The sequence below is a fragment of the Glandiceps talaboti genome, chromosome 3, assembly GCF_964340395.1.
Source record: "Glandiceps talaboti chromosome 3, keGlaTala1.1, whole genome shotgun sequence".
Taxonomy (NCBI): domain Eukaryota; kingdom Metazoa; phylum Hemichordata; class Enteropneusta; family Spengelidae; genus Glandiceps; species Glandiceps talaboti.
In genome coordinates, this window is record NC_135551.1 from 10,641,879 (window position 1) to 10,656,430 (window position 14,552).

General features: G+C 37.1%; 1 protein-coding gene across 1 annotated transcript; it reads right to left on the minus strand.

Annotated features, from left to right (window-relative positions):
* Positions 1-1,730: 1,730 nt before the first annotated feature.
* On the minus strand, positions 1,731-13,220 carry LOC144433022 (monocarboxylate transporter 12-like). The gene is made up of 4 exons (XM_078121335.1): positions 12,998-13,220; positions 8,629-8,772; positions 2,467-3,312; positions 1,731-1,930 (listed from the first exon to the last, which is right to left on the minus strand). Exons 1-4 carry the CDS (start codon positions 13,218-13,220, stop codon positions 1,731-1,733), a joined length of 1,413 nt encoding a protein of 470 aa, XP_077977461.1.
* Positions 13,221-14,552: the final 1,332 nt, after the last annotated feature.

Here is a 14,552-nt window from a genome sequence, read left to right on the forward strand (position 1 = left end):
ATGCTCTTTCACCTTCATCATTTTATGTGTTTTGTAGTTAACAATGAAATGCTCTGTCCTCATCTTGATGCTAACTATGCCAATGGTGCTATCACTGCCTTCTGATGAAGACTGGGAGAATTGGAAGTCACATAATGGTATGTGCATAAACATTTCAATTTTATCTTTATCAAGCAGAGCTTAGTTTTCCAGTATAGTATATATCGCCATCTTATTTTAACGGAAATTAGCGAATTATTTGTAGATTTAATACTTCAAATCTGTTCTCCAGCTACTAAAATATTACATCATTGCTATTGAAATGGGGGGAGCGACACCTAAATATTACAATAACTTACATTGATCATGATCTCGACTAACTGATTACCATTCAATTCATGTCGATATGTATAACATAAAGCGACATACCATGATGTATATAGGGGTGCTATATTCTATAGCTTTCCTTTGCCTAACTACATAATTTTCTCTTCTCAGCTGGGGAGATACGTGGGAAGACAATGGATATATTCTGATGTCACGTTATAATAAGAACCAGTATGGCATTGCCAGCAGAGGTAGTTATCCTATGGTATGAAGATGGTGAGTTAGACATCACTGGGTAATATGAAAACATGTTAAAGGCGAAAAAAAGGTTTATTTTATGAACCAGTTACATCTTTATTACCAGCTAGGCTTATATTGTGTGTTTCCATATATCATAATATAAGATGTTTAATTAGTATTAATACACCATTAAGCCTTAATTAATATTTCTAGAGTGTTTACATTATTAACATTTCCTTGAAATACTTCTTTTATAACTTCAGCATTTCTTCATATATCTTGCTCCGTTTGTATGTAAAAAGCTGTTTTATGTTCGACGTTCAATCATCCCCATTTCTCATACAAGTTCATATTTCGAATTATAATAGTTCAAAACTATTGGAATAAAACTTACGCTAGCTACACAAACTGGAACAGCAAGTATAATAGCAATAACAGCTATGCTTGACCTTCTTCCTGAAGTTATCAAAGTACCTTTGTTGCTACACTTGGTAATTTATACGACAGTGTATAAGCACTATATAGGTTATCATTCTATCCATAGCTTGCATTTTTTCACTAATTATATATATTATTATAAGTACTTTTTGTTATATTTTACCTCTATATTTCATACCAATCAGCATAATTAATTCAATATAAATGTATAGATATCAATAGTTAAGGATTTATTTCAAGTTGGAAATGTATGTTTTCTGTTCCCAGAAATTCGGTAGTTTTATTTCAGATTTGAATCATGCTGTATACTTATTAATATTCTTGACCTTTTACCTTATCCTTCAAGGTCAGTCATCAAAATCAAACCAATTCCTGCCTATCATAGACACATTGTGGTGTTTACACATTGCCAATTTCTTTTTAAATCATGTTTACAAGTAATATATGAAGAAAAGGACTGTACACAAGCGTTATTTTTGGTGCTTATGTAATCTTTACTGAATGGCAGCCGTATTTATAGTACAAAATCACTATATTACTGCATAACTCAAAAACCTCAATACATAGACTATATTCAAGTGACCAGTCCCATATAATATGATGTATGACCCAACAAAATAATGCATAAGTAACAGAATAAAGTGAAAGTCATGGTAATGACCCGGAAATGAAATGATTATTATATGAGGCACCTCAGAAGTTAACTGTAAAAGCAACCGTTGGGCATTTCTTAGATTTAATGTTCTTTATTCCGTATTGGTACCTACTGACGTCATTTCCACCATGTACACTTCAGGCGCGATTTCATCACTCTCTGCACGTTTCTCATTCTGACACCGATCTGTAAAAGGCTGAAGAATGAGAAGGGCAAGGCCTGCACATACCATACACGAACCGTAGAAGTAGAAGGCGTTGTTGTAGTCTTTGGTAATATCATATATCCATCCTGGGGGGCAAAAAGAAATCAAAATGTAATCATAATTTTCATACAGGTACATTTTCGTTGATCTTGTACGACGTCATTTTCACTTCATTTCCATACAAACTAGTACAAGAGCATTTTTGAAATTCCATAATCTGACAGTAGTGATGGAAGCTTGCAACATTCCATTATTAAAATAGCGCTAACAGATGTCACATTCCATGTCAGTGCATAACTTTATTAAAATTAGCTAGAAATAATTTTTCTGTTCATATTAACATCCAAAGAAAGCCTATATTGATATGATTTTTAACATTGCATAATATGTTGTATTATAATATGTTACCGTAGTCAGGAGTAATATGCATATGAGAGTGATACCACATCTGAACTTGGGGAATTGCAACAGGAATGCTAGCATTGCAGAGTAATACTACATCTGAACTGAGGAAATGCAACAGGAATGCTAGTATTGCAATTTAGTAACAAATGTCTTCCAGTTACATCACTGGTCACGCTGCTGAAAGTAAAAAAATATCATTCTTAGTTGTCATTCTTACCGCCTATTGGTGCACCTATTAATCCTCCAATGCCACCAAAAGGAGTACTCACAGCTATACCCGCTGTTAGGTTGGTCGACCCTACAACATCTTTGATTGACTGCGAAACCAAGCAGAAGAAGATGCCGCTAAACAATCCCAGAAAGGCTGTGTTGATACTGTATTTTGCGTATGAGTCAGCCAGTGAACTCAGGAGAGTAGTTAATCCAGTACAGATAAAAGCCCATCCATACAGCCTTACACTTGTGAGTGCACGAAATTTGAAACGTAAGATAGCAGGAGTCATTAGTCTACCCATGATCCCCATGATACCGAATATGGACATAACCAAGGCAATTTCACTGTTGGATCCGAGGTTCTTTGATTGTGCACGTGCAATGGTGTGTGGTGGCATTCCAGGAAAAGCAACTCCAACCGAAAGAAAATAGACAAATGATATAAGTGTAAAAGTTGGATATTTGGTAAGTAAGCTGCAGTCAAAGACTTGACAGATCTTCTGCATGGTGGTTCGTTTGTTGGTGACCATTTGATTCCCATCATGTTGGTTGGCCAAAATGTCGTTAACACTTTCAGTCTCTCGCATTTTAACCTTTAACTTTGAGGGTAGGATTTTCGGATCCCTGAAGAATACTCCACAGATACACAAGTTGGCATTGATTGCAGCAAATACGATAAATGCTCCACGCCATCCATACCAGTCTATCAGTAACTGCAACAAGGGAGTAAATGCAAACGCTCCTGATCCTGAACCACAAACTGTCAAGGCATTTGCAAGAATGTACCTCTTCTTTAGGTATAATGGGACTATTCCAAACTGAGGAGTCAGCACAAGTCCATAGCCAATACCTGTGTGTGAGAAATTACAACTTCATTTATTTGGTATGACGCACATTCAGCTCTACATACAATCGTACGGGGAAGCTCTCTGTCTGTCTGTCTGTCTGTCTGTCTGTCTGTCTGTCTGTCTGTCTGTCTGTCTGTCTGGCTGGCTGTCTGTCTGTCTGTCTGCCTGCCTGCCTGCCTGCGTACGTACGTACGTATGTATGACATTGTATGTATGTATATATCTATATATGTATAGTACGTACGTATATACGACAGTGTATGTATGTATATATCTATCTATATATATATATATATATATATATATATCTGTCTATCTATCTATCTATCTATCTATCTATCTATCTGTGTATGTATGTATGTATGTAGTTATGCCAAACTCAAATGCACTGAAGATGTTTGGTTCACGATCAAAACACTGGGAATACAATCCAGATCTCCAACCCACAGAGGAGTAAGGGGAGGCTCACGTAAACTGAAGTCAACTCGCACTGCCAATAATCACTCCAATCCAGGTTGCATCACTAATATCTCACCACTTCAACAGCCGATCATCAACCATATAAATATTCAATCGACTCGCAACAGAACATCTGAGAGTGGTCTCAGTCATCGTCGGTCGGCTCACTCAGTCAACAGCTCGAATCTCATCAAGGTGAAGAGAGTCTCAAAATCCTCTTCAAAGCGTCCACTTTCCTGTACATTATGGAATGCTCAGTCCATTGACAATAAGCTCCCTCTTGTCGCCAATACTATTTTGCAAAATCATTACGATCTCTTTATTGTAACTGAGACATGGTTTAGTGCAGTTGATGACACAGTGAAAGGCCGCTTTACCTCTACACTTAGCAGGTATGATATCTACCAATACAAATACCACGGGCGCATCGTAAAGGTGGTGGGACTGCAGTCATTGTAAAATATGATGTGAAACTAAAGTTGAATAAGACTTCTGACTTTAGAACCTTTGAATTAATGGATGCTAATGTTCATCAGTCATCTGCGGTGATTCGCCTAATTGTCATTTACAGGCCTCCTTATTCACGGCGCGGATCGAAGTGGACTGTGTCCAATTTCCTTAAGGAGTTTTAATCCTCGGATTAGAGCAGCATGTCAAAGTACCAACGCATGACAAGGGTCATACATTACATCTCATCATCACAAGGGTTTCTGATCGTTGCATATCTCAAATGACTGGCTTCTACCTTCAGATCACGCATCTTTACATTTTAACACTTTTGTCCCTGGTCCATCTACATCTTAAATCACTCGAAAATCAAGGAAACTCAACATCATCAACATGGATGAACTTCAACACAAGTTGTCATTGTCCTTCTCCCAGCCTCCAAAAGTCGATCAGAATGCCAGGGAACTTGTTACAAATTACAATCTTTTGCTCATCTCACTTGTAGATGAACTTGTTCCCATGACAATCAAAACTGTTCTCAACAAACCACGGGCTTCATGGTACACTGTGCAGATTCTGGAGGAACGGAAACATCTACGTCGACTTGAGAGGAAGTGGATAAGTTCCGGTCTCACTGTTCACAAGGAAATCTACAAAGAGGCTCGCGCCGCCTATGGTAGAAGATTCAAAAATGCTAGGGCTGCCTATCACCGAGACCGTATCGATAAGGCTGACCAAAAGTCACTTTTTCGTGTAATTGATGACATTATTGGCACAAAGAAAACTATAACAAGTACTCTTCCAGACACTGACATCTCACTATTACCAGACGCTTTTGCAGACTTTTTTCAATCCAAAGTTAGAATCATTCGTGAACACCTACCCTTCGTTGCACCTTCTGACACTCAAACTTGGAGTTTCAAATTTGATTCATTTACTGGTGTGTCCATTGAATATGTATCCAAACTCATTTCCACATTGCCACTTAAGTCTTGCATGATTGACCCCATTCCCACTGCTTTGCTCGGTCAGTGTATTGAGCAGGTGGCTCCAGCTATTAGTAGTATAATTAACAAGTCTTTCTTTACAGGTGAATTTCCAGATCCCTGTAAATTTGCAATTGTCCGTCCATTGCTCAGGAAAGCAAACCTTGATGCCAATGCTCTCAAAAATTATCGCCCTATGTCAAATTTGCCCTTTCTCTCTAAGGTCATTGAACTTGTTGTTTACAGTCAATTAAGTTCATATTTATGTCAACACAACTTGTATACTACATGCCAGTCTGCATATCACGAGGGCTATAGTACATAAACGGCACTTATAAGAGTTCAGAAATACGTGCTGTGGTTCCTTGATAAGCGTATAAGGATGTTATCTAATGAATGAATGAATGAATGAATGAATGAATGAATGTGTGAATTTTTTAATCTCATGGCTTAAAATTGTTCAAAACCTGTAAAGAAATATCGTTTGCAAAAAAAAACTTATGGAAAGTGGTAGTTTGCGTACTTCTCAAAGCATTATGTATTAAATTATTTTATTTAAGTACATCTCACCTTTAATATAGACAACTGAAGATTAAAGCACTGATAAACATACAATAACATACAGTAAAGGAAACGATGAACAGAATGTAAATGACATTAGAATTCAGTGCAATAGGACGTTGAAACATTAATTCTAAAATACTAGTGGACTATGAACCTCAATTAAGAATGTTTTTTACGCTTGGTAAAAATGATTTCTTGAAAATGTTTTTGGCGGGAAGTGGTATTCTATAGCGCCTGCTTAAAGTTAATAGTTCGAACTGAGAATGAAGAGGGTTAGAGAGGTCGTCGATGATAGCCAATGCTTTCCTGTTAACAGATATATTGTAAAGTTCAGATAGCAGGCGTTGTTGTCTACCTATGATTTTCTCTGCCATTTTAGTGATTCTAGCTGGCTTAGTTTTTGTTTTTTACTCAAGATTCCATACCATACTGTTATGTTATGTTATGTTATGTTATGTTATGTTAAATGAAAGTACACTTTCAACAAGGCTTCTGTACACTTCTTCCAAAACATCTTGGCTGACATTAAAATTCCTTAAAACCTTTTCAATAGAAATATACGCTGTGTAGCTTTCTTGACAATGATACCGGTGTTTTCGGCGAATTACTATTATATCAAATTTGAAGTTTGCATTCTTAATATCTAGCATAATTACCAAACATCGATAATTATGCAAATTACTCATTAAAATTAATTACTATGCCAATAGGCTTAATATGACATGTTATATGTTATTATGGTCGATGTATGTAGCAAATCTTGCGGAATTTGAAGTGTACATCTTTAGATATGACTCAATTGCTGAAAATCATTAATTATTGAAAGTATTCATTAAAACTAAACATACGTAAAACTAGCTTTGTAGGATATTGTGCTTTGCTATGGTTGATGTATGTATGTACCATCTGCTGTGGAGTTTGAAACGTGTATTCTTAAGATATATCCCAATTACTGCAAATAATTAATTATACAAATTATTCATCAAACCTATAAGGTACATCAACAAACTTTATACAACGTATATATGCGTTTTGGTATGGTCAATGCATGAACCAAATTACATTGCATTTGAAGTGTGTATGCTTAAGATCTAGCCTAATTACTAGACACCGTTGAATATGTAAATGACTAATGTTCATTGGATATTTACCAAAATCTAATAACCACTTCTTGTCATTCCCAGGTGTGTAGTAAGTTTCATTAGACTCGATGAAGTAGTTTTTGAGATATCACGGCCATGACAGACAGACAGACAGACAGACAGACATACAGACAACAAGATAGAGAGACATACAGAAGTATAACATAACCATCCCTATCATATTGTCAATTATGAAAATGCGAAGGACATTTACAAAAACTAAATCAGTTCTTGCTTTTCTCATAACGTATAGCATTTGGAATTGATATAGTAGTCTTTCTTATATTGTGTTCACAGAAAGGACAGACATCCTAACATACATACAGACAGACAGACAGACAGACAGACAGACAGACAGACATACAGACAGACACAAGCAGGCAGACACACACACGCATGGAAAACATAACCCTCCCTATCTGTACGGAAGATAATTAACATACTTGTCCATACATTCCATGGAACTATTTATGTTTACTTTGTCATAATCAACGATCGACTTTAAATTAAAAAACTTTCAATTTAACATATATTTTAAAGATTTTCCCGTCAAAAAAGCTGTTTTTATTTTTTTTTATTTTTTTTTTTGGGGGGGGGTCTAATTGACTCTCCTTTGTGTTCGTTTTGTAAAGAGATCGTTGAGGATTTTATCTATTTTGGGATTGCAGATTTGTTGCGTTATTTTGGAATTCAGTATTGGTTGAAGAAGTCAATTACGCATATCAATTTACCCATTAATGTTATGAATTGTATTCTTGGTGATCTGGACAAAGATGCCAATGTTTTTGTTAATTTTATTTTTCTACTCGGTCGGCACTTTATTTTTAGATGTAAACATTCCAACAGAATACCTCAAATCACTGGGTTCAATTCACATGTTATAAACATACTTATATAATAGAAAAACAAATAGCTAGGTCAAAGGACAAGTTAGACATACATGTTAAAAACGAGGATTTATTGCTTACTTTGAAATGTAGGTGTTATGTTATATTTATCAAAATATAATTATTTCTAATTATTTAAAAGACATGTATGCTTAATTATTTTTCTTTTGTATTTTCTTTTGTCTGTTGTGGGTAACAGGACAACTGCCCCCCGGACAACTGCCCCCGGACAATTGCCCCCGAAGGACAACTGCCCCCCGGACAACTGCCCCCGAAGGACAACTGCCCCCGGACAACTGCCCCTCAAGGACAACTGCCCCCCGGACAACTGCCTCCCCCCCCCCCAGACTACTGCCCCCGAACAAAAAAAAAACTAGTATTACAGATGTACGGGTTTGTCATTCATTAAAAAGTCACCGTCGGCAACTTACCGCCGTAATTTGCATACATTATACTCACTAAACACAAACACGAAGTCACTTTTTTACTGGAAAAGATTTATTTATTATCAGTTCAATACAAAATATACAGGTAACAAGATAGAAAACGAGTCAAAAGTAGAAAAAATATTGAGACTCAGAATGTAGTGAGTATAATGTACGCAAATTGAGGCGGTAAGTTGCCGACGGTGACTTTTTAATGAATGACAAATCCGTTCATCTGTAATAATAGTTTTGTTTTCGTTCGGGGGCAGTTGTCCGGGGGGCAGTTTTCCTTCGGGGTCAATTGTCCGGGGGGCAGTTGTCCTAGAATCCTGTTGTGCTTTTGCCACTTTCTTTCTCTGTATTCCTTTGCATTTATTCGTTATAAATAAACACTTTAAAAAACCATACCTGTCAGTAGTCCAAAACTGAAGTATAAAAACTCAAGGTTTGGTGCAAAGGCCGACAGTACGAATCCAACAGAAGATAATATGCCTCCAACTACTACTGTGCCCCTATAACCTATCTTCTTGACAGAGATGTTTGCAACAGGACCTGGATGTGAAGGATACAAAGGCGAATGATGTGAATGATATAGCAATTGTGTGAAAAAAAGAGCTACTAGATGCGTTTGATATGTGAGTCGTTCGATAACATTTGTTAAGTGAAATTGAGAGCACGGTTGAAACAACGTGGATGATATGAAGAGGAGTTATCATCCACGTTGTTTCAACCGTGCTCTCAATTTCATTTAATGGACACTTGTTCAGTTAACGAAACACATTTCACACAAAGATAGTGTCTGCAAACTCTTTAACCAATGAATCAAACTCTCCGCATTTATCATTAACTATTTTTGTGGTGAGTGTTCCCACCTTACAATGCCATCAAACTGTAAACACGTGCTACCACGCCTCTGATCGTAAACACATGAGCTGCTAGGAATAAGTGTCCACCTAAACAGGCATTTAGTAATGTGTATATAACTACACTATCCAAAGACATGCTCGAAGACCACTTCACTACAAAATGACTTGTGCTGAATGGGGTATTTTGTATAAAATTTGTGACAAACCGTACATGCACAATGGTTCTATAAGAGAGCTACAGTAGACAATGCTAACATTATCAGCGAGTAAAAATGGGTATAACTGCTCCACTTGGGACGGTTTTGTTACAGTCCGGGTTCTTGCCATGTTAATTAATTTCACACTGAACATATTGGGAACACCGCACTATTAAGTCGAGATGTGGGGAAGGATTTTCTACTGTGAATTTGTTCATTTAACATGATAAAAAAATTGGCGAGTGTACTCATTTAGATAACAATGCTGTAAGGTTGACGTTCTAGATGAAAACCTTAAAAACTTCGAATTCGAGGTAAATCTATTAATAATACAGTTTTTGGTAAACCCACCAGTTTTCCTATTTTATCATCTGCTTTGCCTCAGACATAATAACAGATGGGTTTACTCAAAAGTATCCTGTTAAAAATAGTAAATGGGTTCTGACCTGTACTCTTAAGGACCGGTGGGTTTCTTCGGCCTGGGTTGAGGGGGGGGGGGGGGTAGGGGGAGTCCCTGTTTTTGATATTGGCAGCAGGAGGCCATGCTGTTTTGAAAATTATGGATAGGGGTCATTGTGTTTTGGATTGTGATGGAAGAAAAAATCCTTTTTCTACAATGGCATATAGCCATATATTTTCTTGTCCCTGTTTCTTACACGAATTCTTTAATATTACTTATTAGTTCAAACATAACTATACATATAGATATACATGTATTACCTAGCTACCACACTAGTTACAGAACATGTCATGTAAATGCTTGGCTGTTTCACAATCAATGCTTCACTTATATTGTACTTTGGGGCAAAAGTGAACTTGAAGGTTTTGTAATGGTAATCTTCATAGATAGTTTATAAAAGAAGATAATCTAAACTGTTCTACTCGTCAGTATGAACTTGTCAGAAGGGATTAATGCACTTTCTATTTTGGACACTACATGTACGTGACACTACAAATCACCACATCTCACCAGATTCCAGTTTCTATTATACACTAGGTATGACCACCTAAAGTTCTCTAACATACCAGTGACTTTACTATACATACAATATTTATGTCCCTATACCAATGTTACGGGGCCTTTTTTATGTGACACGGGAAACTCATTTAAAACTTACATTTACGTTAGTTTTTCAAAGTATGGAAATATTACCTCAAAGGCTATGAATAACCTAACCATTGTCTTAATAGAAACAAAAAGCTAGGCAGAAACCCCCAAGGTCTCCCTCACCCCCAGAGGTCACTCATGCATTCAACCAACAATCAGATTCACCAAAAACCTTTTTACTGTCATAATATGGTATTAAACTTTTCTTAAATATTTTCACCCTATTGTAATTTGAGATGATATTGTCTTTTAAAGATGTGAAATGTTTGCCAAGATAGTCCAAAATTGCCTTTAACTCCAAATCTTCCGTACCAATGATAGTACCATTAGATGTATTGACCTTTACTACATATATATGATGATGCCATTTAACTTTTTAAGAACACGTATCGACCCAATGTAAGTTATAAAGAATAGTTTCTGATACTTGACTGCTGTCTTGTAAAACATTGTTTAAGTTATTACTTGAAAGGGTCTGAATAGCCTAAATATTGGCTTTAAGACTAAAAATCCTCCAGGGCTTCTAGAGGGAGATCCCTCGGACCCCCCCCCCCCCGCTACATGAGGTGTACACATCCCAGTCTCAAGCTCTCACCCCTACCTCTTACTGTCAAGATGCTGTCAAACTGTATTTTAAAAATATTTCAACCCTATGTAGTTGCTTTTCCCATGTTGGTGCTGTCTTGTAAAGATTGGAAATTATTTTCGGAAAATATATGAATAGTCTCAAAATTGACTTTTCAGAGTTAAAAACCTCCAGGGCGTCTAGGGGGAGACCCTCTAGGACCCCCAATAAAGATGTACATATTCCTCTCTCAAGCTTTCCCCCTACCTTTCACTGTCGAGATGATATTATTAAAACTCCTTTTGGAATATATTTACCCTGTGTAGTCAATAATTACAATTATGATAGTGCTAACCCAGGATCTTATAAAGTAGATGCAAGACAGTCAAGCGGTCCACACTGAGTCACGATCAAAACATACCTGTCATGTGAATATTATACATGGGGGGGGGGGTCATCATGTTTTAGAATTAAGTGATAGAGGGGGTGTCAGCCTGTTTTTGGTTTTACAGATGGGGGCAGTGACTTTTTGTCGGCCCAATTTAAGAACCCCCCCCCCCCCAGGCTGGAGAAACAGACCGGTCCCTTATGTTTGACATATATTGTAGATAAATATCAATATGAAATGCACTGCGTCATAGTCATTGTACCGCAATGCATCCTAAAACCAAAAAAAAAACATCGCATAGTATATAGGACGCGCATGCGTACTAGTCATTGAGCCGCTATGCTGCCGTTTGTGGGTGCTGTGCGAGCTATTAAACAAAAAAATGTATGTGCATAAAATGAACCATAAACAAATAGCTATAAATATACATTCAAATATATCACAAACTCTGGAATTGGAGGGCTTTTGCTCTAAATGCATTTTGACATGTGTTTTGAAACTGATTTTTGTACATAGCAGAGGAAATGGCTAATTTACAGTAATTCTGGTCCTGGATATTTTCAACTTTGAAGCTGCTTTTTACACATTAATTAAGATACTGGTATATTTTGGACCAAAAACAACAAGTGCCAGTCAACTCTAACATTGATGTATTATTTTGTATGTGCATTTTGAAGGATTTTGAATTCAGACAATTGTTTGTTACATGTGTTAATTTATTAGCAACTTTGGTGTTTTTGTTGATGTTATATTTGAAAAAGGCTGACCAACTATTGCAAGTGTATTTTCCCATGTATGAGGAGTCATGAAGTCAATTTATTTTTCAGGTAACCCCCCCCCCCCCCCCCATGAACAACATTATATTTTCAGATACATCCCAATACTATGCATATTTTTTCGAGTACCCCCCCCCCTCAAATATCCCTCCCCCTCCCTCCCCAAGTTTTTGTGAAAGCAGCCTTACCATGTCTTTCCACCAGGGTAAATCTTGGGCAGAGGATTTGAAAATGTGGTGAGTATGAGACGAAGTTCCACCTTCTACTTAATTTTAATACCCAGGATGATCTCTCACCTGGGGGTTGTAGACAGTCAAAAGTGGTACTGCATCTTGTACTACCCCTCAACAGAGATTGTGGTTAGGTGGGTCACAGGTAGGGTAAAGGTTGGATAAATTTGACTTTTCGTATTAGTGTATATTTTCACGTCTTTTATGTTAAAACTTATTTCTTCCTTTAAGGAAAGTTAAAGTTTTCTTGAACGCCTTTCTTGTTCCCCGTTGTCCCCCCGTTGCTATTTATGGGTCGTTTAGAGAGAAAATTATTGATATCAACATAATGTATAGCATATGAACATCATGTACTATTTGTAGGTGCACGTGACTTAACACTAAAGTTGACTTTTCCCTTATCCCTGTCGTTGCATAAAATACAAATTAATTGTGTGTGTGTGTGTGTGTGTGTGTGTGTGTGTGTGTGTGTGTGTGTGTGTTTTGGTTTGTTTTGTTTGATGTGTTGAGGGATACAAGAATTACACAGTGTTAAGGAGAGAAAAGAATTGTGACACAAATTCTAACATAAAGGTCACATTTCCTTCGAACTCCATATTGTACACACTTTGATTTTTTTGCTAGAAAATGGATTTATGTAGCCTTACCGAATGTCAATTCCGTAAACGTAGCCACTGAGAGAATCCATGACGTCCGAGCTGACCCAGCATTGAAGTACCTCTGTAATTCTACAAATACTGGACCTATAGCCTGGTAGGTCCCAAACACCAACATACAACATACGTGGCAAGAAAGAACGAGAAGCCAACCGTAAATCCCACCATCTTCCTCTCTGGTTGCCATATGTTCATCTCTAGATCTCCTCTTCATTATCGCGTATTGTGTTTATATAATAGGTACCAGAATCAAGATCGAAAAAGCAATGACAGTAAAACGTGGAATAGAAACGTGATTAAACGCAGGGGGTTAATCTCAAGTATCACTTCACCAATTGCTTTGTTGTACTAAAATGTCGAATACAACAAAGCTGGATATTAAAACCAGGGGCGTCACGCTCCGTTCCGCTTTGTAGTATTAGGGAGCCTCCATTAATTACAGGAAGAAAGGGCCAGGGGGAATCAAATTGACTCGGAGTTAAAGACTCCGTAGCTTCTATAAGCAATGGTGAAAACACTTAAGATTGTCAGCCATACCTGGCCCTACTTAGTCTGTCTGTCTGTCTGTCTGTCTGTCTGTCTGTCATATTCCACTGATGTCTTAGGAACTCATCGTCGTAAACCACGGCCTATTTTACGGCAACGTCCAAAACGCGCCGTATGGCTGAAGAAATAACAGCTCTGGTTTGCGAGGATGTAGGAACTGCTAGCCCAAACATAGAAATGGAGCATGTTATATTAGATTCTTGTTTTGAAACCCATTTAGCTTTATGGTGAACTTGTAATTGTAAACCATTCATTTCATCAGTGTGGTATACTCAATTCCATGCACAGTATGTCATTCACACCAACCTATACAATATAGTACATGGGGTATGAAGGGAATACTAATAGAATGTGTAATATGATAACACATGTAAATACATGTGACTGTGACTTAGTGAAAGCTATCCCCATTCAGTCTTTTTTCTTCTATTGTCATTTGTTGTAGGTGCACTCATTCGGCCACGTATTTCTTTACAAGGTCTTTAAAAGTATGGCATGACAATATTATATTTTCAGGGACCTGTTCCAACACCATCCAAACTCTGCAACACTGTGACAATTTGTAATTGAAATCGTAAACTGATATTCTTCGGTTCGGTACGAACTAAAGGAGCCTTCAGTATTTACAGGGGGGGAATCACACATGGTCTGTTAAGTAAAACATGACCCCCCCCCCATTCTCCATTTGTAAAAAGTGACCCTCCCCTTTGTCCCATTTTGTAAAACATGACCCTCCCCAAGACAATTGCATATACTGAACGTTAATCAATATCCCCATTATATGTATACATACAAATTAAATGATGTTGACTCTGTATTAGAAAGCAATATTTCTACATATAAAGTGACAAACAGTAAAAGACTGGCTAGTTACCTTTCTCTTATAATCAAACACAATCTAGTTAGTATCTTAAACGTGCTTTCCATGTTGTGTATACTCTGCCTGATCTGGTCACTTGCAAAAGTTCCCTGATACCATTGTCATCATCATCATCATCAT